This window comes from Physella acuta, unplaced genomic scaffold (genome assembly GCF_028476545.2).
Source record: "Physella acuta isolate Inbredline_101_S28 unplaced genomic scaffold, ASM2847654v3 ptg000240l, whole genome shotgun sequence".
Lineage (NCBI taxonomy): Eukaryota > Metazoa > Mollusca > Gastropoda > Physidae > Physella > Physella acuta.
The window spans coordinates 505,551-532,193 of record NW_026731759.1 but is presented as its reverse complement, the minus strand read 5'-3'; the positions used below and the strand labels follow the sequence as shown (position 1 = coordinate 532,193).

General features: G+C 39.0%; 2 protein-coding genes across 3 annotated transcripts in view; one reads left to right on the top strand and one right to left on the bottom strand.

The window, feature by feature from the left end:
- Window positions 1–10: 10 nt before the first annotated feature.
- On the bottom strand, window positions 11–11,024 carry LOC131938273 (RNA helicase Mov10l1). The gene is made up of 22 exons (XM_059296237.1): window positions 10,980–11,024; window positions 9,365–9,649; window positions 8,816–9,116; window positions 8,582–8,703; window positions 8,045–8,196; window positions 6,905–6,973; window positions 6,605–6,722; window positions 6,357–6,455; window positions 5,683–5,829; window positions 5,060–5,151; window positions 4,739–4,800; window positions 4,430–4,645; window positions 4,168–4,277; window positions 3,760–3,837; window positions 3,461–3,616; window positions 3,311–3,376; window positions 2,709–2,873; window positions 2,220–2,393; window positions 1,321–1,461; window positions 1,052–1,159; window positions 788–928; window positions 11–554 (listed from the first exon to the last, which is right to left on the bottom strand). The coding sequence occupies exons 2-22, from the start codon at window positions 9,626–9,628 to the stop codon at window positions 453–455; spliced, it is 2,883 nt and encodes a 960-aa protein (XP_059152220.1). The 5' UTR covers window positions 9,629–9,649; window positions 10,980–11,024; the 3' UTR covers window positions 11–452.
- Window positions 11,025–11,343: 319 nt separating this feature from the next.
- The window catches only part of LOC131938265 (uncharacterized), an 83,034-nt gene continuing 67,734 nt past the window's right edge, over window positions 11,344–26,643 (top strand). The window contains exons 1-3 of one of the 2 annotated variants that reach the window (XM_059296219.1): window positions 11,344–11,570; window positions 13,334–13,415; window positions 13,557–13,665. In XM_059296219.1, coding sequence (XP_059152202.1) covers window positions 13,351–13,415; window positions 13,557–13,665 — 174 coding nt within the window. In that variant the 5' untranslated portion in view covers window positions 11,344–11,570; window positions 13,334–13,350. The remainder of the gene's footprint in view (window positions 11,571–13,333; window positions 13,416–13,556; window positions 13,666–26,643) is intronic. The other variant, XM_059296220.1, reaches the window with a different exon arrangement.

The window sequence follows — 26,643 nt, the reverse complement described above, 5'->3', positions numbered from 1 at the left end:
CAAAGTGGTTGAGAAAAAAAGATTTATTAACAAAATTATGAACAAGAACACAAAATTACATGAACTGATCAGCTCTCGATTTATCAATGCAATAAACTAAACTTTAAAAATATGCTTTACAGTTAAAGCACATTTAATCACCACATAGCTCATTTTAAATAATTTCTATTCAATTTAATACATTTGTGAATGACTGTAAATTATAAACTACCATATACTGCTGTAGTACATCTATGTACCATACAATTTATTGCTTGCTTCATTTGTTTTAAAAAATGATACACTACATTTTGGGACGGAATGGGTTTTTTAAAATCAAGAACTGCCTTTACCATACATTTTATTGCAAATGTACAAAAAGCAATTTTTCTGGGCAAAATGGTCAGAACTTTTGTCTAGTCTTAAAAAGAATAACAAGCAATTTATCAGTAACGGTTAACTTGTGAGGAAAATCAAGCTTTAAAGACAGGTTTTTGTGAAAAATCTGGTAAATCACATCCCGTATAGCCTCCTTTCTCATTGCAGTACTGAATAAGTGACCGCCAGTTAGCATCCTAGAGAGAGAAGACATTTTCTGTCATAATTTAAACTGTTGCATCCAAACGTCATTTAGTACTAACTTTATGGAAAATTTTAAAAGCTTCTGCTGAACATTTTGGAAGAAGTTTTACCAGAGCTGCAGACATTTTAATAATACTTTATACTGGTTCTTCACTGGACTTGAAACTAAATTCTTTGTGACAAAACTGTAACTTTTACAACTGAAATAACATGAAAACCTACTCACCAGACCTAAGACAAAAGGGTTTCCCACCAAAATGAGTAGTGAAATAGCTCGTGTGATTGAGACGTTGAATCTCTTTGGGTTGCTGAGAAATCCCAGGGTGTGTCTGACATCGCTGCCAATTAGTTTTTCATTGGACCGTACCTGGATGATCGCAGGTTCATTGTTTTAAAATGAATGTTTTCAATAGAACAAGTATAGTTATTAGTAAAAAACACATGTACAAGTTAGACAAGCACTTGAAACTGCTGCTCATTAAAGACTCACTGTAGAAATAATGATGACTTGGCGCTCCTGTCCTTGAAACTCTTCCACTGACCCAACTTTTACCTCTGGTATTCCAAGTCTGTCAATCATCAGACAAATTTTTTCTACCTGATGATTCAAGAAAATCTTTATAAACAACAGCCATTTAACAGACAAATTTTTTCTACCTGATGATTCAAGAAAATCTTTATAAACAACAGCCATTTAAAACATAAAAAGTACAGCTAGAAACTCTCTTCATTGGTTCTGAGTGAGCCTGGTATAGTCACCTGTTTCCTGTAGGGTGTGATGATGCCAATGTCTTCTGGTTTGACTCCTTCTTTTAATACACCTTGTAAATACTTGACCACATAGATGGTTTCCTCAGGGTTAAACCAGGATGGGCTATTTGTCTCTCTGATGTCAGTCCCCTGTAAAATGTACCATCCCATTCATTCAAACTTTTATCACGTCTCTGCAAGTTTTACTCTCTTATAAACATATTGTCTCTTTCTTTTTTTAAAAGAACAATCAGAAATGAAATTTGCATACACAAACATCAATTCTTAAAAATAACTTGAAAGATTACCCAATGCACGAGTTTAAATGTGTACACAGTGTATTGACAACCTGAAAGGGTTTTTCTATGTAGGAGCTTATTTTAGTCAGCTCAATAAAATACTGTGTTCTAAAGTGAGTAATTTTTTAATGTAAGCTACAATAACCCATGCATACACTTTGTTGATAATTAAATGTTACAGAACCTTTCCAAGGAGAAAAAAAAGTGGGTAGTTTCCCCTAGTCAAAAAGAACCACAGGTCTAGGACATTACTCCCCTACCCCAAGCTGTTTAAGAACCCTGAAACCAAATTCAACTCTTACCTTAATCATAACCCTGAGAAAAAGCCTCAACCTAAGCATTCACCTCAGCCCAACCCTAGACATTAGTTTACGCCAAGCCCTAACCCTGACCCTTAAAACTATAAGGGGGGGGGGAGGGGGGGAAGGAACAATATCTTTGTACATTCAATCTGATTGTGTTACTGGAAACCATTCTATAAGGACTCAGGCTAGAACTTAACAGCCTAAAAATATTCTAATAGCTGTTAGGCATGGTGTTGTGCAGCATTAAGATTTTAATTTTCACAAAAGGAGGGCTAATTAATACTGTAGACTTAAATGATCTTACTCGTATTCCATGAAAAATAATTGGAAACCCTGACTTTGGTAGCAATTTCCATTTAGCGAGAGTGTGGGTCAAGCTTGGGTCAGCAAATGGCTCCAGTTGATTATAGTAGAAGAGACGAGAGGGCAGAGCCAAAATATCTGGGTGAGATCTGTAATTGTTGACTAGCATAGTCACCTGAGGCAGAACAAAGTAGTTTGGTGCTATATATAAACATGCTTTAGTTAACTGGCCAAAACAGTTTGGTGTTTATAAACTAGCATGGTCACCTGAGGCAGAACAAAATAGTTTGGTGTTAAACATGTTTCAGTTAACTGGCCAAAATAGTTTGGTATTTAAAACTATATTTGCCATCAGAAAGTACAAAGAAAGTTTAATCTTTAAAAAACTACCTGCAATATTCAAAACTGTATAATAGGAAAATACACAATGGATGCATTCAAAATTCTAAAATATTTGTTACAAGGTGATGACTACAAAGATAGTGCTTACAAGAGCTGAGTCAAAGCCTCCATGTTCAGCAGCTTCTGTGTTGTCCCTGAGGTATGGTGCGCGATCCATTAATCTCTCAAGTAGGGACAGCTCTAGACCATACAGTTTAGCTAATGGAGACATGATTATTGGACCAAGTTGCTTTGGATCACCAGCCAAAATTATCTAGGAGAAAATATAATTGGCATACAAAATCTACATTTTATCTGAAAATATAAAGTACTAAAACTGCTAATTAATTTACATGATCATTAGGTTTTACTGACTTACCTGACAATTAAATCCAGTCTCACTGACTTACCTGACAATTAAATTCAGTCTCACTGACTTACCTGACAATTAAATTCAGTCTCACTGACTAACCTGACAATTAAATTCAGTCTCACTGACTAACCTGACCATTAGGTTTCACTGACTAACCTGACCATTAGGTTTCACTGACTAACCTGACCATTAGGTTTCACTGACTAACCTGACCATTAGGTTTCACTGACTCATCTGACCATTGGGTTTCACTGACTCACCTGACCATTAGGTTTCACTGACTAACCTGACCATTAGGTTTCACTGACTAACCTGACCATTAAGTTTTAATGCCTTACCTGCCCCTCTGCACCTGATACAAGTCCCATTGGAATTAAACATTCTGGTTCAGTTGCTTGGCCACACTGAGTAGAAAAATTATAATATTGAATAAAAGTTGTTTTGATAGAGATCAAAATGTTAAAAGAATGCAATAAGAAAAGCCTGACCTCGTCCACAAAAACATGTGTGAAGTGACCCCCTCTGATACCCAGTGCATACAGAGTTCCAGCCATTGTGCAGGTACATATAATAACTCGATGTCTTGCAATGTTCTCAAGGTCTTCCCCAAATTTACAGTATTTCAGAATACTTTCTGGAATGTTCTAAGTAAATGAAAATTTTAAATCATTAGTCATTTGCTGTTATTGTGAATTTAAAAAAAACACAAGTAAACATACTAATTGTTCATGTAAAAAACAGACACACACAAAAAGGTTATGAAGATGTACATGAAAATAAAAATTACATCTGCTGATCTCTGAAAAGCATTGAGCCGGACCATCTGTGTCTGTTGAACAGCATTGCTGAGGTGTAGTCTCTCTGTCTGCAATACATGCATCAATTCAAACTTTGAATATTACAGAGAAATTTTTTTTTAACAGCTGGAACTAATATAATAGACATTTTTTAAAGCAAAAACTGATTTTTATAGGTATTTAAAAAAACCTTTAATTGAAAAATTTAAAAATAGCTAAAGCTGATATTATAAAGAAATATACAAGTTATAATTAATAATACAAAAAAAATTATAAAAAAGAAACCCGATATTATGTCGGGATTGAAAACGCTGAAACTGTTACTAGGTCTATAGAGACAAGTGTGAAGCCAAGTTTGTAAAGAAATTGACTGCCCAAACAAGGGGGGGAGAACTCACAATAAGGTCAGCAGCACTGTTGGAGGGAGTGCAAGCAATGATGCGGCTGGAAGGAACCATGGTTAGTACTTGTAGGATGGCTTCTACAACTGTTATTGTCTTGCCAGTACCTGAACAGTTGGTCATGGAAAAGTATTCAATACAAACCAAAGTGTATATTTCTAAACATGTATGACTTTTTAAGGTATAGTGCAAGTAATTTCAGCTGACTATTGTAGATTTTAAAAGCAGAGTTGTATCCCTTAAACCAAGTTAAACTCACCAGGTGGACCAAATATAACGTATGGTAGTGGCCGAGCTTGTCCCATTAAAATCTTTGCCACAGCAGTTTTTTGTCTCTCATTTAAGCAAGGGTTAAAGAAGTGAATGTTGCTGTATGATGTAAGGCTGTCATCTGTTTTAGCTGTGTTCAGCTGAGGATTTTTTCTTAACAATTTTACCAGTGGCTCTTTCAATTCCACTTCTTTTGGAAACAAAACTGAGAACAAGTTGAAAATGTCATTATTGTTTAATTATTTTTTTAAATATAAATGTTTTAATTAGTTTGTTTTTGATGATGCAATCAAGTTACCTTTTGATGTCAAGAACTGTACGGCCAAAGACACAGCCTGGTGACATCTTCGCAGCTGACTTCTAGACATAGGCAAAAGTAGCTGGTTAAGTCAAACCCATCCAATCAATTACCAGACAATGATGACACAATTTTTTAAATAATCAACAGCATATAAGTGGAAGTAAGAGATCATTAACTGACCTAAAATTATGATCAAAAATTTAAAAACAAAAAGTTGAGATTTTAAAAAATGTACCAAAAAAAAAAAATATTATTAAACACTCTTCAACAACCATTTTTAAATAAGGTTATTTTTTCTTAAGTTAAAATAATAAAAACCTTCTAAATGTAAATTCAACATTGTAGTCTTCGTTGTTGTAGCGGGAATGAAATTCTGGGTTGAATTTCAAGTGTACTTCAGTGCAAGTTAACTATATAAAAACAAAAAAACAAAAATTTGATAAAGAATTGGTTCACAAAAATGTTGCTAAAATAATTTTTTCACCTCATTTAAATCAAATCATCTACAACATAATGAAAGTTCTTAGTTTTGAAAACCCAATTGCATAGCTATAGATCTTTATTATTGATAGAAGTTGACAGATTTAATATTGAGTACTGTGTCTTATTTGTACTATTTTAACATGTTTTAGACCAAGGTTGCATGACAGAATTTATTATAGAAAGTATGTAATCAATACCAACATTTGCTTCCTTTACAATAAATAACTGCTGGCTAAAATAAATATCTTTTCAATTTAAAATACTTTAATCTCAGTTGTTTTTTTAAAAGGCTATATAAATTTCTGGATTTAATTTGTTTATTCAAAGATGCACAGCAGTAAATTGAAAAAAAAAATCTACATTTAGTTTGTTCAGAAATATATAAAAAAAATGTTTCTTTATTTAGAAAGTAGCTAGGCCATTAAGACAAGTATGCAAATCAATGCAGAGAAACAAACCTCATGGACATATCCTTCATATCTGGGACCATCAGGGTCTGATGGACTGGACAAAATGATTTTGTCTCCTATCAGAACTGATGGTCTCCCTTCAGCCAGACCCGGAACAGTAAGAGCTAAAAATTCACCCGCCGGATGCAATGCCACCTGGACATAAGTTTTAAATACAAATTCACATGATAAAGTCATATGTACATGATCTTCTATTTAAAGATATTTTCTTCACTATTTGTAATAAGTTAAAAAATAATTTTTTAAATGAATAAAATTACGTATTCAATCAAATATCTTTCAAAAGTTTTAGTTAATTTTTTAAAAAGGTCTCTTTTTGAACCTGATGGGACAAGTGAAGAAGAGTTCACCTGTTTCTGTGACCTTGGCACAAGAAGGGATAGTGCCAATTTATACAAGTGATCAAAAAATGTACAGTAAAAAAAAACCCACTAACATGGTGGTTCACGTTGGTTTTAACATAGAATACAAACACCTTTCAATTGAGATCATTAGAAATAACAAACCTTTCTACAATTCACTGTACAACTTCAGTATAGAGAAAATATTTTGCTCCACCAACAAAACACATAAAAGGAACAGATACAACCTATCAAAAACATTTTTTCTTCTCTATAAAATAAAATATATATAAAAAGTAACTCAATATAACATTAAATTACCCGAGACATATCAAACTGTCGAATGTCCAGTTTCATTTGAATTTCTTCTAGGTGCAGCAAAGTTGACATACGTCTCACATAGTTATGAAAACTAAGTTCCTACAGTTTTATTGAATTAAACCAAATACACAAGGTTATTTGATAAGTCAAACTATATATAAATATTTATAGTCAATATGAACATTTGGATTACAAGTTATAGATTTAAAAGAGATACAAAAAATAATTAGAATAAACAAAGAACCAACTTGTGATAGATAAGGCATTAAAGTAGTCAGCTCATCCCCATCTATTAAATGCTGCTCTAGTTCAGTGGGGACAGTGTAATGCGGAAGTTTTACTGGAAGCTGAATTTTAGGTATACAGCTGAAAGTAAAAGCATTTTTAAAAAGCTTCCAATATTTCATCTTTTGCTTGATACAAGAGACCCATTAGTCTAAATTATATCTCATAATATTATCAATAAAAGCTATAATTTTACTAATGTAAAATTGTTAAAATTAAACTTCAACAGTGACTGTCAGAAAAAAATAGAAAAATCAACAAACCTTCTTGGTCGCTGGCCAGGTATTAACCATGAATTATTCCTCTCTCTTGTTTGTTCATATTTCTTAGACCTAAAATGATCAGGCATTAGAAAAATTATTTCCACTATCAACTCATGTTAATTATAGTATATATAAACACTCTAATATATCATCAGTTTTAACACATATTTATCAAAATATTAGCACACTGCTAACCTCTGAAGCCACTGATTTCAGGCCTACCAGTTCACCATGATGTGTTTAAGTAATGATTAGTCTATACAGGCATAAAACAAGATGAGACCACAGTTAACACAGATTTATGTCAGGACAACACCTTACCTGTTAGCTTGTGATCAGACAAGACCACAGTTAACACAGATTTATGTCAGGACAACACCTTACCTGTTAGCTTGTGATCAGACAAGACCACAGTTAACACAGATTTATGTCAGGACAACACCTTACCTGTTAGCTTGTGATCAGACAAGACCACAGCTAACACAGATTTATGTCAGGACAACACCATACCTGTTAGCTTGTGATCAGACAAGACCACAGTTAACACAGATTTATGTCAGGACAACACCATACCTGTTAGCTTGTGATCAGACAAGACCACAGTTAACACAGATTTATGTCAGGACAACACCATACCTGTTAGCTTGTGATCAGACAAGACCACAGTTAACACAGATTTATGTCAGGACAACACCATACCTGTTAGCTTGTGATCAGACAAGACCACAGTTAACACAGATTTATGTCAGGACAACACCATACCTGTTAGCTTGTGATCAGACAAGACCACAGTTAACACAGATTTATGTCAGGACAACACCATACCTGTTAGCTTGTGATCAGACAAGACCACAGTTAACACAGATTTATGTCAGGACAACACCATACCTGTTAGCTTGTGATCAGACAAGACCACAGTTAACACAGATTTATGTCAGGACAACACCATACCTGTTAGCTTGTGATCAGACAAGACCACAGTTAACACAGATTTATGTCAGGACAACACCATACCTGTTAGCTTGTGATCAGACAAGACCACAGCTAACACAGATTTATGTCAGGACAACACCATACCTGTTAGCTTGTGATCAGACAAGACCACAGCTAACACAGATTTATGTCAGGACAACACCATACCTGTTAGCTTGTGATCCACTAGACAGGGGTACAACACTAATTGCGCGCCACTCACAAGTCCTCCCTTGAGAACTCTCAATAGCCACCACTCTAACCACTTCATTCCTTTTGGGCCAGTAGCCATTTACACAGGATGATTTATCAAAAAATATCTGCTCAATATGCAATACAAATTTCTCTAATTAACCCAACTAATAGGTAAGCAATACATTAAAATAAGTCAAAACATGGCTTTTTAATGGGAACTAAGCATGCTAATGGTTAGCTAAGGATATCAATGCTTTAAAAGAATTATCCACCTTTACACTAAGACTTAGCTGGTGAAGAGCCTTAATAAGTGATGCTGATCTGTCTGATTTTGTTACTTACAATATAAAGGGGAAGATACAATGTGTCTTACACAACACTTACAATATATAGGGGAAGATACAATGTGTCTTACACAACACTTACAATATAAAGGGGAAGATAAAATGTATGTTACACAACACATACAATATATAGGAAAGGATACAATATGTCTTACACAACACTTACATCTTCATTAATAAAACCATGATCTTGTCTAACAGCTGATATTGTACCATCTAAGGTTTTAGTTCTTGTAGGACAGATATTATAAGCCTGTTTTGTTTTCTTGCAACTTTGGTTCCATTCATCTATAACATTCCATTTCAAAAAATTATTTCAAACAAAATTAAAAAATGAAACCACTGTAAGCTGGGTAAAAAAATGTATTGAATAATTTTTATATTTTAAAGAAAATTTCACCTGTAGATAATTCTTCTGACTCTTTAACATTAGCAGATACCCAGTCTCCCCTCTTTGGGATAAAACCATCCAAACATTTATCCAGTTCAAAGCTGATGTCATCGTTGATTTTTCCAATGCCATTATTTACATAAGTTACTTTGCCTAGAACACAAGAACCTTGTAAAATGTTGAGATCAATTTCTTTTACTTCTTTGGTTGCTTCAGCTTCCCATGACTGGTCATTTTTTGTAATATCTTCAGCACGCCAGCCGGCATTTGTATTCTGCTGTACAGCCTTGAAGAAAACACTGTCTCCAACCTTCCATGTGGAACAGAAGTTCATTAGTTGGTGATGTTTACAATAAGGGATAAGCACTATAAACATACTATATAATAAAATACAACAACATACAGGTGTTAAAGGGATATAAGTATGTGAAAAAAGGAGTCATCAAGCAGCAAGAACTACCTTACTCTTTACACACCTACATATAATTATACCTATATACATAATTTAACTTGTTAAAAAGCAGAGAAAAAAACTGTTAAAGTGAACAAATGTTAGACCTCTGGTGTGTAACTCCCCTGGATATCTGACACAGAGAAATAGAAATTGTTATCTATTAACCCATGGCCTTGTAAAATACGAGTAACAGTTCCATTTTGCATGGAAGTCTTCAACTGGTCTTCATAAGAGATCGGCAAAAATGGTGTATCTTTAAATGGATCATCAATTTCACTTGGCTCTGTGGTGGTATCTGGTTGTGCAGGGGTAGTTGGCTCGTTATGGTTGAACACATAGCCAACTATTTTGGAAATGAGTGTCAACATTCTAGAAATTTCACTTTCATTCTGAAAAAAAATATATATGATATTCAATTGGTTTAAATTAATTATATACCAAAATAGGCCTACTCTACACGTTTTGTGCATGCATTAGATCTAGATGAATATAATAAAGAAATAAAGATAAGGTGGCTAGATAAAAAAATTCATTAAATTTTGCTCAGACTGACTTAAACTTAAAAAAAAAAACTAATATTAGTTTACTAGAGAAAGTAAGGATTTATTAGTAAGGGGTCATCCATAAATGATGTCCACTTTTTTCCTCCCCCTTCATCTCCGTCACAATAAGCCAGACCCCTCCCCCCCTAAAATGACATCACACCATAGCCTACAAAACCCCTTCAAAATTGCAGTTGAATTTTTTTTAAAACAGCGATATTTTTCCGAAATCTTGTCTGAACTCTGCCAACATAGAGTGTTTTAATCAATTTCTATTACCCTTTATTAAAACAGTTTCCTAAAACATGAAATAAAGGCTAAAATTCATTTTCTAGCATTCCTTTTTTATAATGCACAAGTGTGACATCACAACATCTAAACACCCCCCCTCCCCCTCATCATCACACCATCACAAAATTACGCACCCCCCCTCCCCCAATGAGTGTGATGTCATTTATGGACAACAATTTAAAGGGTATTGAGTGGACTAGCAGTACAGAGTTAGACTGCTAACCCGTAAGTCTCAAGTTCAAATCCGGGTTCAAGTCAGTCAACCGTCCCTGGGTCCACCCAGCTCTGATGGGTACCTAACTCACATTAGGGAAAAAAAGGCGGTGACATATTTCACTTAACCCATGGACCATCAGGTTTGGAAGGCGAACTTTACTTTTTATTTTATTTGGGGCAATTTAGGCCTATAAGTATAGAGTACAGACTATATTTGAGTATATTTTAATTATTTTTTCATATTTTTAAGTAAAAGTTTTAGGTTAAATACCATAGTATAAATAATACTGCATAGACTATAGTATAGGGCAGGGGTCTCCAAACTACGGCCCGCGGGCCAGATGTGGCCCGCGAAGTCCTCTCATCCGGCCCGTCGAGATCTTTTTGTCCACGGAAAAAAGCGTTTGTTGGTGATGGCTGAGGAACTTTGACCAGAAAAATTAAAGACATGCCAGGAAGAAACCGGCCCCCGAACTGAAATTTGATAATTAATGCGGCCCTCGGACTGAAAAGTTTGGAGACCCCTGGTATAGGGGATAGGCCTATGCCCAGTTGTAATACTACTAATATATTAGTACATAGATCTAGATCTCTAGATAATTTTTTAAATTAATTAATAATTAATCAAATTTAATTAATTAATTAATCAATACTCTCAAATCTCAATTACTGAGTCAATACTGGTTCTAAAATTAAATGCACTGCCAACTAATGAGTAAGACGTAAGATTATGATATATCAGGCATAGACTCTAATGCTGCATAGATCTAGATTCTAGATCTGTCTAGGTAGTCTAGGTCTAGTTTCTAGATTTTATCTTTGTTTCTAATCTAGAACTTCTAGATCTAGATCTAGATCTAGATCTAGAAACTAAATTGGATCTAATCTAATCTAGACTAAACCAGCTTTTGATTTTAAATTTAAAAGCGAAAGTGTAGGCTATGATTATAAGGGAGTTAACTATAAAGAAAAACCGGATGTTTATGGGTAACAACCAGATCTTTCACTGAAATCATTAACAATAAAAATATATTAAGATCTAGATATATCTATTTAGATCTAGATTCTACTATCAAGAAAGCTCATGAAGTATAGAATATCGATCTAGATAGTATAGAGCTGGATGCTAAAAAATTGTAACGTGAACATTTATGTTTTAAATATTTTATAGGTATTTGTTCCAATCAATGTTCTGTAATCTGAGACCTGAGACTGATCTCCTTAGTAATCTGTAACCAGCAGCCATTGACTGATTGAGTTCGTGAGTTCAGTTTATTTATTTGCTTTTGTGTTCAACTTGTTGAGTTAACAAGTTGTTGACAAAATTGAAAAAATATTAATACATAATAATAATCTGAAAATTGTCAAAATAATGTATAGGCCTAGCTAGAGCATATTGGAATAATGTGTAGATTTATTTTCTAGATCTTAGGGGTCGGCCATAAATGACGTCACACTCGTAGGGGGGAGGGGGGTCCGTAATTTTGTGATGGTGTGTGATGAGGGGGGGGGGGGGGGGTCAGATGGTGCGACGTCACACTTTTGCATTATAAAAAAGCAATGTTAGAAAACGAATTTCAGACGCTGTTTCGCGTTTTAGAAAACTGTTTTAATAAATTGTAATAGGAATTGATTAAAATACTCTATTTTGACAGAGTTCAGACAATATTTTAGAAAAATATTGAGATGTTTAAAAAGATTTTGAAGGTGGGTTGTAGGCTGAGGTGTGATGTCATTTTATGGGGTGGGGGTCTGGCTTTTTGTGATGACGTGTGACGGAGGGGGGGGGGGGGGGTTAAAAATCGTCAAAAAAAGCGTGAAGTCATTTATGGATGACCCCTTACTCAATAAGTAGGCTAAAATATTAGTTAGTAACTAACTATTAAGTTACTATTACTATTTACTATTATTAGTATTATTTGTAGATTTTATGTCTTCTAGAATCTAGCCAATTTTTTTTTCTAAATCTCTATGATCTAATCTAGATTATTCTAGATTAGGTAATCTAGTTCTAGAAATTTAAGTAACGAGCCATAACAAATGTAATCAGAAATATAGGGCCTATTAAAATGATTTTTTAAATTAGCCGCTTTGTTATGTATGTATGTAAGGCATAGGCTTATTGCAGGCCCTTATATAATAACTATGTATGTAGATCTAATAAGTAAATGTAGTATATAGACCTAGTTAAATATAGGCCAAACTAATACTACTACTAGTCCACATGAAACAAATTAGGCCTACTGATACACTGTTACAGGAACCAAAGCCAAATCTGAAATTAACCCAGGTCGCTGCTAAATCAACAACCAGGTACAGGATAAAAAGGAAGGTTATGGTTGGGGCCCTATCTCCAGAAGAATTAAAGAGGGTTAAGACTTTATACTATGCCTAAATATTATATGTGTGCCATTAATATCTGCTGTAGGTTCAGATTACTACTTTAGTTGTTTCTCTATTTTTAGATTAATTTGTAATGTACATATATACAATTACACACATAATATGGACAATGTTTTTTTCTTTTATTGTAACTTCACAAAATAATTAAAATTGTTGCGTAATCTCATGGAATTAAAATCAGTTTAGCTTATGAAATAAAGAAAGACCTAATGGAAAACTTGCAAATAATCTCCCAACTCCTCACCTGCTAACTCTTCCCTCAGCAGACCTTTTCTCCAGACCCTAAAACAGATGCCACTTTTCCCAGCCTCTAGATGCCACACACCAACGCACCCCTCTACACATGCATCATCTATTTCCTGCATTAATATATTTTGTAATCATGTTAAAGGTGATTTTGTTTGTTTGGGAATGATGTTGAGAATTTCCATCTAACATTATTTATTACAAGTTTTAGTGTAGAAATGCATAACCATTAAATGTTATGATACATGAAGATGTAAATTGTGTATCAATGATCTAAGCACATTTTAATTCAGATTTTCAAAGCCTTATCTTGAAGATTTATTTTCGATTAAATTTTTTTTTAAATGTATTCATCATATAATGACCCTGTTTCAGAGAGCTGTACTTAGAAAATGAAAGAAATGAAATCATCATTTCCTTCATTGTTGAGTGAATATGTTGATATCAAGGTTGAAAGGTAATTTATGTTGTATATTTGCCTTTTAAAAAAATGATCTCAGCATTATTCAATTCCAAAGGTGTAGTGGTGGTGCGTTGTAATGTACCTCACCCCAGCCTCAGGATATTCTTTATATTATGAAAATGTTTTTTTTTTCAGAAAAGATCCAGTTATTGAAACAAAAAAGCCAAAACAGCTTTCTCTTCAAAGAAGTTCATTATCTGGGGTTGCAAATAAAAATCCAAAACATAAAGTCATTGAGAATGAGGTAAGTCTTGTATGAAATGATGTAACAAGTGCTTTGTGGTAGACATTCGAGGGTAAGCGAGCTTCTCTTACACAACTCTTGGTGAGAAAAAACTACTTCTAGAAGATAGACATCTCACCACCAGGGTATGTTGATATCTAATCAGGATAAGCTGATATGTAGTAGGTTCTTAGATAATCTATGGTAGGTTAACAACTGTCTTGGATAGGTTTAGTATATTGCAGTAGGTAGCAAAATAGTTTAGGGTAGGTTTAATCTATTGTAGTAGGTTTCTAGATAGTTTAGGGGGCTACAGGACATTACCCCCCTGGATATTTCCCCCCGGACATTCCCCCCCCCCGTATTTACCCCCCGGAGCAATTACCCTCCTGTCAATTACCCCCCTGGGGAATTACCCCCCCCCCCCCCTCAAGTTAAAATCCTAACTCTAACTAGAATTTTATACCTATATACTACTTTAATCAAAACCTTAAGAAAAAGGGGGGTAATTGACAGGGGGGGGGGGAATGCACTGTTCCCAGTTTAGGGTAGGTTTAGTCATTGTAGTAGGTAGCTACATAGTTTAGGGTGGGATGATCAAAAGTCTCAGGCTAGTTGATAATATTTAGTAGGCCGCTTGTTAGTGTTAGGTAGATTGGTAGATTGTTTATTGCATACCTTGTAAATTATTTATTGGCATATCCCATTTGTAACTTCATAAAGTGAATGCAACATTCATTTGGATTTAAAAGCTTCCTTTTACGTTTAGTTTCATTAGTATCTTCTAACAATCATAGTGTAAAAAGCCTGAACGCTACTGTAGATTAATGCATTCCAATTAGCTTTCCCCATTAGCACAGTAAATAGATGCATTGTATTAAAAGGGTTTAGCAGACAGCCGAATGCTGTGATCAATGCCATAAATATTGACTTGTGGAACACATAGCATTTGAATGTAGAAAGTTCTATGTCATACATCACTCCACACAGCCTGGGTGTGACACGTCACTCCACACAGCCTGGGTGTGACACATCACTCCTCATCACTCCACACAGCCTGAGTGTGACACATCACTCCTCATCACTCCACACAGCCTGAGTGTGACACATCACTCCACACAGCCTGGGTGTGACACATCACTCCTCATCACTCCACACTGCTTAGGTGTGACACATCACTCCACACAGCCTGAGTGTGACACATCACTCCACACAGCCTGGGTGTGACACACACTCCACACAGCCTGGGTGAGACACATCACTCCACATCACCCCACTCAGCCTAGGTGTGAAACATCACTCCACACAGCCTGAGTGTGACACATCACTCCACACAGCCTGGGTGTGACACATCACTCCACACAGCCTGGGTGAGACACATCACTCCACATCACCCCACTCAGCCTAGGTGTGACACATCACCCCACACAGCCTGAGTGTGACACATCACTCCACACAGCCTGGGTGTGACACGTCACTACACACAGCCTGGGTGTGACACTCACTCCACACAGCCTGGGTGAGACACATCACTCCACATCGCCCCACTCAGCCTAGGTGTGACACATCACTCCACATCACCCCACACAGCCTGGGTGTGACACATCACTCCACATCACTCCACATCACTCCACACAGCCTGAGTGTGACACGTCACTCCACATTACTCCACACAGCCTGGGTGAGACACATCACTCCACATCACTCCACACGGCCTGAGTGTGACACATCACCCCACACAGCCTGGGTGTGACACATCACTCCTCATCACTCCACACTGCTTAGGTGTGACACATCACTCCACACAGCCTGAGTGTGACACATCACTCCACACAGCCTAGGTGTGACACATCACTCCTCATCACTCCACACAGCCTGAGTGTGACACATCACTCCTCATCACTCCACACAGCCTGAGTGTGACACATCACTCCACACAGCCTGGGTGTGACACATCACTCCTCATCACTCCACACTGCTTAGGTGTGACACATCACTCCACACAGCCTGAGTGTGACACATCACTCCACACAGCCTGGGTGTGACACACACTCCACACAGCCTGGGTGAGACACATCACTCCACATCACCCCACTCAGCCTAGGTGTGAAACATCACTCCACACAGCCTGAGTGTGACACATCACTCCACACAGCCTGGGTGTGACACATCACTCCACACAGCCTGGGTGAGACACATCACTCCACATCACCCCACTCAGCCTAGGTGTGACACATCACCCCACACAGCCTGAGTGTGACACATCACTCCACACAGCCTGGGTGTGACACGTCACTACACACAGCCTGGGTGTGACACTCACTCCACACAGCCTGGGTGAGACACATCACTCCACATCACCCCACTCAGCCTAGGTGTGACACATCACTCCACATCACCCCACACAGCCTGAGTGTGACACATCACTCCACACAGCCTGGGTGTGACACATCACTCCTCATCACTCCACACTGCTTAGGTGTGACACATCACTCCACACAGCCTGAGTGTGACACATCACTCCACACAGCCTGAGTGTGACACATCACTCCACACAGCCTGGGTGTGACACACACTCCACACAGCCTGGGTGAGACACATCACTCCACATCACCCCACTCAGCCTAGGTGTGAAACATCACTCCACACAGCCTGAGTGTGACACATCACTCCACACAGCCTGGGTGTGACACATCACTCCACACAGCCTGGGTGAGACACATCACTCCACATCACCCTACTCAGCCTAGGTGTGACACATCACCCCACACAGCCTGAGTGTGACACATCACTCCACACAGCCTGGGTGTGACACGTCACTACACACAGCCTGGGTGTGACACTCACTCCACACAGCCTGGGTGAGACACATCACTCCACATCACCCCACTCAGCCTAGGTGTGACACATCACTCCACATCACCCCACACAGCCTGAGTGTGACACATCACTCCACACAGCCTGGGTGTGACACATCACTCCACATCACTCCACATCACTCCACACAGCCTGAGTGTGACACGTCACTCCACATTACTCCACACAGCCTGGGTGAGACACATCACTCCACATCACTCCACACGGCCTGAGTGTGACACATCACCCCACACAGCCTGAGTGTGACACATCACTCCACACAGCCTGGGTGTGACACATCACTCCACATCACTCCACATCACTCCACACAGCCTGAGTGTGACACGTCACTCCACATTACTCCACACAGCCTGGGTGAGACACATCACTCCACATCACTCCACACGGCCTGGGTGAGACACGTCACTACACACAGCCTTAGATGTGACACATCACTCCACACAGCCTAGGTGTGACACATCACTCCACATCACCCCACACAGCCTGAGTGTGACACGTCACTCCACACAGCCTGGGCGTGACACGTCACTCCACACAGCCTAGGTGTGACACATCACTCCACACAGCATAGGTGTGACACATCACTCCACATCACCACACACAGCCTGAGTATGAAACGTCACTCCACATTACTCCACACAGCCTGGGTGTGACACATCACTCCACATCACTCCACACAGCCTGAGTGTGACACGTCACTCCACACAGCCTGGGTGTGACACGTCACTCCACATCACTCCACACAGCCTGAGTGTGACACGTCACTCCACACAGCCTGAGTGTAACACATCACTCCACATCACCCCACACAGCCTGAGTGTGACACATCACTGCACATCACTCCACATCACTCCACATCACTCCACACAGCCTGGGTGTGACACATCACTCCACACAGCCTAGGTGTGACACGTCACTTCACACAGCCTGAGTGTGACACATCACCCCACATCACTCCATACAGCCAAGGGTGTGACATGTCACTCCACATCCATACAGCAATGGGTTAGACATATCACTCCACACAGCCTGAGTGTCACACATCAGGATAAAACATAAACGACATACACTACCACCAAACAAGGGCGTAGACTTCAACACCATCAAGCACATACATAGAGTTGCACGATTGAGTGTAGGCCTATAACATACAAAATGCATTAGTGTGTGCACAATGGAGATTGCGCTCTGTATTTAACTATCCTCTGTAAGCAAGTACCTAAATAGAAAGCATTGATACGCCTGTTAAGTGTCCACAATGCAAGCAATCAAGCTGGTGGCTGCCTCCATGTACCCAGTACGCTGGAGGTGTCGGCTCTCAGAGTGACGACCCTTCCAGGCTGCCAGTTCCACTCTCTGACGTCAGACTACATCGATTGGCCTTCGATTTTTCTCGTGCTTCAGCCTTATAGAGATCGATTTGTTGATTTGGTAAGCGGTTGTTGCTGATGGTGGTAAGCGGTTGTTGTTGATGGTGGTAGGCGGTTGTTGCTGATGGTGGTAAGCGGTTGTTGTTGATGGTGGTAAGCAGTTTTTGTTGATGGTGGTAAGTGGTTGTTGCTGATGGTGGTAAGCGATTGTTGTTGATGGTAGTAAGCGGTTGTTGCTGATGGTGGTAAGCGATTGTTGTTGATGGTAGTAAGCGGTTGTTGTTGATGGTAGTAAGCGGTTGTTGTTGATGGTAGTAAGCAGTTGTTATTGATGGTAGTAAGCGGTTGTTGTTGATGGTAGTAAGCGGTTGTTGTTGATGGTAGTAAGCGGTTGTTTGTGATGGTAGTAAGCGGTTGTTGCTAATGGTGGTAAGCGGTTGTTGTTGATGGTGGTAAGCGGTTGTTGCTAATGGTGGTAAGCGGTTGTTGTTGATGGTGGTAGGCGGTTGTTGCTGTTGGTGGTAGGCGGTTGTTGATGATGGTGGTAATCGGTTGTTGTTGCTGATGGTGGTAAGCAGTTGTTGCTGATTGTGGTAGGCGGTTGTTGCTGATTGTGGTAAACGGTTGTTGCTGATTGTGGTAGGCGGTTGTTGCTGATTGTGGTAGGCGTTTGTTGATGGTGGTAAGCGGTTGTAGCTGATGCTTTTGTCTTTAGATTTTTGAGAAAAAAAAAGATCTTTAATTTATGGTCAATTAAATTAAAGCTTACAAAGAAGTGAAGGATTTTACCTGCTACGACTTACAAATACATTCACAAATAAAAAGACAAGTTAGATAAAGATATGTATAGATCTAGATTGTTGGGGGATTTTCAGCTCATGTATAACATATTAATAGTTGAGTTGCTCATGATGTAATGTTTCCAGTGTCTAACGTAAGTATAATAAAGCCAACTGTTGATTTCTTTGTAGACCTGACTCTAGGCTCTACTTGATCTCAGACCTGACTCTAGGCCCTACTTGATCTCTTTGTAGACCTGACTCTAGGCTCTACTTGATCTCAGACCTGACTCTAGGCTCTACTTGATCTCAGACCTGACTCTAGGCCCTACTTGATCTCAGACCTGACTCTAGGCCCTACTTGATCTCAGACCTGACTCTAGGCCCTACTTGATCTCTTTGTAGACCTGACTCTAGGCTCTACTTGATCTCAGACCTGACTCTAGGCTCTACTTGATCTCAGACCTGACTAGGCCCTACTTGATCTCAGACCTGACTCTAGGCCCTACTTGATCTCAGACCTGACTCTAGGCTCTACTTGATCTCAGACCTGACTCTAGGCTCTACTTGATCTCAGACCTGACTCTAGGCCCTACTTGATCTCAGACCTGACTCTAGGCCCTACTTGTTGGCCTTTACCGTACATCTTAGTTGGCCTTTAATATAGATCTTAGTTGGCCTTTACCGTAAATTTTAGTTGGCTTTTAATGTACATCTTAGTTGGCCTTTATTCTCACGCGACGAAATGTCGAACCGGTAGACACATACCCCCTACTACCCACCCCACCCCCTGCCGGTAGACACATACCCCCTACTACCCACCCCACCCCCCTGTCGTGGCCAATATTCTCACGCGACGAAATGTCGAACCGGTAGACACATACCCCCTACTACCCACCCCACCCCCTGCCGATAGACACATAACCCCCCCCCCCCCACCACCACCACCCACCCACCCACTGCCGTGGCCAATATTCTAATGCGACGAAATGTCGAACCGGTAGACACATACCCCCTACTACCCACCCCACCCCCTGCCTTAGACACATACCCCCCCACCACCCACCCCACCCTCTGCCGTGGCCAATATTCTCACGTGACGAAATGTCGTACCGGTAGACACATACCCCTACTACCCACCCCACCCCCTGCCGGTAGACACATACCCCCCCCCCCCCCCACCACCCACCCCACCCTCTGCCGTGGCCAGTATTCTCACGCGACGAAATGTCGAACCGGTAGACACATACCCCCTACTACCCACCCCACCCTCTGCCGTGGCCAGTATTCTCACGCGACGAAATGTCGAACCGGTAGACACATATCCCCACCCCCTGCCTTTCTTTCGATTTTTTGCTTCAATGACATGGACCTGTTGTCTGTGATAGGCTCCCTCCCATCTCATGATCATTTTCCCATGTAGGCGACTCATGGTCATCATTGTGTATGGATTGGATGTTTAGCTTGCTGCTCTTGTCCTTCCTCTATGTACATCTGCGTTTGATCAATCATTTTAAACTGATTACTCATCATATACATTCTTTATTGTACAATCTGTTGTTTTTTTTAATGAACAAACCTTTGTTTAAATTTATTTCGATCTGTGCAATCGTCTTTTTTTGGTATTTATGTCTTTGTGTTTTATCAAACATTGAGGTTTGTTTGCTTCATCTTCTGTGATATCTATCCGCTATGCTAGTCTCAATCCAGATATGTATCTGTTATCCTAGCCTCACTCATATATCTATCCGTTGTGCTAGCAACACTCTGATATCTATCCGCTATGCTAGTCTCAACCCAGATATCTATCCGCTATGCTAGTCTCAACCCAGATATTTATCCGCTATGCTAGCCTCACTCTGATTTCTATCTATCTACTAGCCTCACTCTGATATCTATCTGCTATGCTAGCCTCACTCTGATATCTATCTGCTAGCCTCACTCTCATATCTATCTGTTATGCTAGCCTCACTCTGATATCTATCTGCTAGCCTCACTCTCATATCTATCTGTTATGCTAGCCTCACTCTGATATCTATCTGCTAGCCTCACTCTCATATCTATCTGTTATGCTAGCCTCACTCTGATATCTATCTGCTATGCTAGCAACACTCTAATATCTATCTGTTATGCTAGCAACACAGTGGTGAGATGTCTGTCTGCTAGAAGTAGTTTTTTCTTTCTTACCAAGAGTGGTAAGAGAAGTTCGCTTACCCTCGAATGTCTACCACAAAGCACTTGTTACAATTAAAGAAAACCTTCAGCGTGAACAAAAAAATCAATAAGCATCAATTATTGATTTTCGAGGAGGATTTTTATATTGGCTGTATGTGTACGGTGAAAGCTATGCGCTGTTCTCTACTCAAAATATATTAGTTCGGTGTGCTAGGTGTCTTGAGTTCGAACCCCGGACAGGTAAGGCACGCTAGCTGGGGACAGCAATGTATCTAGGAGAGACAACTCCAAAATCAAATAACTGCTGCCTTGTAGTTTGTTCCTGGTTTGACAAAAGCTAGGTTAGCAAATCCAGAAATAGAAAAGCTTAAAATCGGAGTCAACGGCCTATATCAAGTTGACACGTAATACTTTTGTGTTGGATAAAATCCTGTCCAACATTACAATCTAGAACCAAGAAGTGTGTTGTGTTAAAACCATGATCTGCCCTCTACACACAATATATTAGTACGATGTGTTGGGTGAAAGCCACTATAGAACAATCAATACCACACCAAGTAAGGTAAAACCAGCCACTGCCCCAACCCCACCCCCAACCCCACCCCTTGTACAGTTTTCTAGCGAGATGGTCCAACAACTACACACGCTTTAACCAAATCTTATCGCCCCCCCCCCCCCCCCAATTTAAAAGAGAAACAATTGGTAGGCTGAAAACCTGGGCTCGTCATAGTTAAACCTTAGCTCGTCCTAACTAAGTTAAACATTGGCTCGTCCTAAGTTAAACATTGGCTCGTCCTAAGTTAAACCTTAGGTCGTCCTAAGTTAAACATTGGCTCGTCCTAAGTCCTAACTAAGTTAAACATTGGCTCGTCCTAAGTTAAACATTGGTTCGTCATAAGTTAAACATTGGATCGTCCTAAGTTAAACATTGGCTCGTCGTCACTAAGTTAAACATTGGCTCATCCTAACTAAGTTAAACATTGGCTCGTCCTAAGTTAAACATTGGCTCGTCCTAAGTTAAACCTTAGGTCGTCCTAAGTTAAACATTGGTTCGTCATAAGTTAAACATTGGATCGTCCTAAGTTAAACCTTAGCTCGTCGTCACCAAGTTAAACAATGGCTCGTCCTAAGTTTAACCTTAGCTCGTCATAACTAAGTTTAACATTGGCTCATCGTTAAGTTAAACCTTAGTTTGTCGTCACTCAGTTAAACATTGGCTCGTTACTGAGTATATATTAATCTTCTCAGGTTACAACTTTTTGAAAACCTTAGTCTCAAAACTTGACATGGTTCATCCCAGAATGTAGTCTCAAAACTTGACATTACATCCCAGAATGTTGTTTCAAAACTTGACATGGTTCATCCCAGAATGTAGTCTCAAAACTTGACATTACATCCCAGAATGTTGTTTCAAAACTTGACATGGTTCATCCCAGAATGTTGTTTCAAAACTTGACATGGTTCATCCCAGAATGTTGTTTCAACACTTGACATGGTTCATCCCAGAATGTTATTTCAAAACTTGACATGGTTCATCCCAGAATGTTATTTCAAAACTTGACATGGTTCATCCCAGAATGTTATTTCAAAACTTGACATGGTTCATCCCAGAATGTTGTTTCAAAACTTGACATGGTTCATCCCAGAATGTTATTTCAAAACTTGACATGGTTCATCCCAGAATGTTATTTCAAAACTTGACATGGTTCATCCCAGAATGTAGTCTCAAAACTTGACATTACATCCCAGAATGTTGTTTCAAAACTTGACATGGTTCATCCCAGAATGTAGTCTCAAAACTTGACATTACATCCCAGAATGTTGTTTCAAAACTTGACATGGTTCATCCCAGAATGTTGTTTCAAAACTTGACATGGTTCATCCCAGAATGTTGTTTCAAAACTTGACATGGTTCATCCCAGAATGTTGTTTCAACACTTGACATGGTTCATCCCAGAATGTTATTTCAAAACTTGACATGGTTCATCCCAGAATGTTATTTCAAAACTTGACATGGTTCATCCCAGAATGTTATTTCAAAACTTGACATGGTTCATCCCAGAATGTTGTTTCAAAACTTGACATGGTTCATCCCAGAATGTTATTTCAAAACTTGACATGGTTCATCCCAGAATGTTATTTCAAAACTTGACATGGTTCATCCCAGAATGTTGTTTCAAAACTTGACATGGTTCATCCCAGAATGTTATTTCAAAACTTGACATGGTTCATCCCAGAATGTTGTTTCAAAACTTGACATGGTTCATCCCAGAATGTTGTTTCAAAACTTGACATGGTTCATCCCAGAATGTTGTTTCAAAACTTGACATGGTTCATCCCAGAATGTTGTTTCAAAACTTGACATGTTTCATCCCAGAATGTTGTTTCAAAACTTGACATGGTTCATCCCAGAATGTTGTTTCAAAACTTGACATGGTTCATCCCAGAATGTTGTCTCAAAACTTGACATTACATCACAGAATGTTGTTTCAAAACTTGACATTACATCACAGAATGTTGTTTCAAAACTTGACATGTTTCATCACATAACTTTAAATCTTACCTTCTTTCCAAATTAAAATTTAAAAAAAAACTTGCCGGTTTCAAAATTTTGTTTTCATTTTGACAAAAAAAAAAAATTGTCCTTTAGAGTGGTCGGTCACACTCAGCCCCTCATATATTTTTTTATATCGATACTTGCCATTACACTATCTGCACCGTCAACTTTCAACGTAATTCGCTTACTTTGACAATTTGATAATCGTATTCAAAGATTTTATCATAAAGAATTTAAAAGAAAAATTAGCCAAAAAGGTATATATTGTAGTGCATTATTTGAGTCAATCACGCTGAATGAAATGTGGGCTGAATGTATGAGGTGAGGTAGTGTAAAGCGGTTGAGAGACTCTAGGAACTAATTGTTGAGGCGGAACACACCTTTGGCCCCTCCGTTCTTGGTTCTACCAGGGGGTTTTACGTCACCTGTGAAGAATCTCTTTGAAATTTTTCTAGGTTAACTGTGAACTGGCCTTTTGAACTAGCGTCAAACTGACGAATACCTTTATTTATGTACAGGCTGTGGTCGGCTCATAAAACTTGTCGCCAGTCATTCTTTAAGATTTACAAACGCTTATTTTTTTTTATTTTGGACGTACCCTACTGTAGGGAATTTTAAATTACTTTCCTAGTAATATTCTTCTTCTTCGTTCTTAGCTGTAATATTGTGGGGCTTTCATTCAAACTAAGTATTACGTGTCAACATATTTTGCACCATCAAGATCCCATAGTGACTGAGTCAGGGGTCATCCTTTTTTGACGTCACCACACTCCTGCGGGGGGGGGGGGTCTCTTGTGACTTTGTGTGTCGAGGCGTGTGAGTCTTCATTATAGTGTGTGTGTGTGGGGGGGGGGGGGGGTAGGCTGAAGTGTGTCTTCATTATAGCGTATGTGGGGGGGGGGGGCGTTTTGTGACAATGTGTGACAAGAGATGAGCTTTAACAATATGCAACTGCATGACGTCAGTGTAGAGGTGACAAAACTGTGACTGATTGTAACAGAATTGTAACAAACCAAATTTACGTGTAAAGGAATTATGACAAACCACATTTATTTGTAACAGAATTATGACAAACCAAATTTACTTGTAACAGAATCGAAAATCCAAATTTACTTGTAACATAATTATGACAAACCAAATTTACTTGTTACATAATTATGACAAACCAAATTTACTTATAATAATTTTGTAACGAAAATAAATAAAAAATGATTGCAATAGAAATGTGACAATACTAGTTTTGTGATGAAAATAAAAATTGCTTGCAATAGGTTTGTAAGAAAAGCACACGTTCTGTTGATAAAATCTGTGCCATAAATATTTGTGATAGAATCGTTAAAAAAACGGGGCGGCATTGTGTGTATTGATCTGGTCACACGACGTGTGGAGGCCGTGACCTGCTTGTGGCCAGCACGGCCCGCCATTGTGGACCACTTGTTGAATGGCCCAGCGACCCCTGCAACCAATATAGCCCCTGCTGTAGGTTGATACGTCTTCCATAAAGTTCAGTTATGTATTACCCATTGAGCACATTTTCTTCCTGTTGACTCGTGGTGGCTGACTATTTAAAACTGCCATTGTTGTGGCCGCCTCATTAACATGCTAACTAGGCTGATGCCGCCCACCTACCCCACCAGCACTGTTAGCTCGCGTCGTCTGGCCAGTTATCTCCCCTTATCTCGCTGTCCTTGCCTCGGCTATGTGACAGAGCCAGTCGAGGTTTCCCCACACACACGCATTCACACAAGTTTCCATCAGCAGAGTACGGTTACTTGCTCAGCCCACCCCCCTACGTATGCGTGTGTGTGTGTGTGCGCGCACGGCAGTAGGGGGGCCAGCGTACGACTGTTGGATAGTTGACTAAATGTGAGTTATTATTTTTTTTTAGCGTTGACTCAATGTTTTAAAACTCATGTACACAAAACGTGTGTCAACAAACACGATTTTTATTGCTGTGTTTGTTGCATGTTTTAGGTCTACACATATTTTTTTTAGATTTTGCAGTGTAACAAAAAGATCTATTCAATATTCAACCGATTTAAAAAAAATAACTTGATAAACCAAGTTTTTTTTTTTTAACCCGGTAGACAGAGCTCTCTGTAGTTGAAACTTTGGCTCCGTGTTGTGGCCGGTGAGCAGCAGACAACAGCTGACACACTACACACACGTTACACATTACGCCGGCCCACGTGTTTACGTGTGGGGGAGGGGGCGACACCGTGCTGAATTTTCTGACCAGAACCGTTGTGTGACAAAAGGTCTATATAGATTTGTGTAGTGTGACAGAAGGTCTACATAGATTTGTGTAGTGTAGTGTGACAGAAGGTCTACATAGATTTGTGTAGTGTAGTGTGACAGAAGGTCTACATAGATTTGTGTAGTGTGACAGAAGGTCTACATAGATTTGTGTAGTGTAGTGTGACAGAAGGTCTACATAGATTTGTGTAGTGTAGTGTGACAGAAGGTCTACATAGATTTGTGTAGTGTAGTGTGACAGAAGGTCTACATAGGTTTGTGTAGTGTAGTGTGACAGAAGGTCTACATAGATTTGTGTAGTGTGACAGAAGGTCTACATAGATTTGTGTAGTGTAGTGTGACAGAAGGTCTACATAGATTTGTGTAGTGTAGTGTGACAGAAGGTCTACATAGATTTGTGTAGTGTGACAGAAGGTCTACATAGATTTGTGTAGTGTAGTGTGACAGAAGGTCTACATAGATTTGTGTAGTGTAGTGTGACAGAAGGTCTACATAGATTTGTGTAGTGTAGTGTGACAGAAGGTCTACATAGGTTTGTGTAGTGTAGTGTGACAGAAGGTCTACATAGATTTGTGTAGTGTGACAGAAGGTCTACATAGATTTGTGTAGTGTAGTGTGACAGAAGGTCTACATAGGTTTGTGTAGTGTGATAGAAGGTCTACATAGATTTGTGTACTGTAGTGTGACAGAAGGTCTACATAGGTTTGTGTAGTGTGACAAAAGGTCTATATAGATTTGTGTAGTGTGACAGAAGGTCTACATAGATTTGTGTAGTGTGACAGAAGGTCTACATAGATTTGTGTAGTCTGACAGAAGGTCTACATAGATTTGTGTACTGTAGTGTGACAGAAGGTCCACATAGATTTGTGTAGTGTGACAGAAGGTCTACATAGATTTGTGTAGTGTGACAGAAGGTCTACATAGATTTGTGTAGTCTGACAGAAGGTCTACATAGATTTGTGTAGTGTGACAAAAGGTCTACATA

Coding starts and splice junctions, on each gene's coding strand:
- LOC131938273 (XM_059296237.1), bottom strand. CDS start 9,628: ATGTTGACACTCATTTCCAAAATAGTTGGCTATGTGTTCAACCATAAC. Junction 6,974..8,044: donor AGTGGATCACAAGCTAACAG/GTATGGTGTTGT, acceptor TGATCATTTTAG/GTCTAAGAAATATGAACAAA. Junction 5,152..5,682: donor ATGAAGGATATGTCCATGAG/GTTTGTTTCTCT, acceptor GTTTTTATATAG/TTAACTTGCACTGAAGTACA.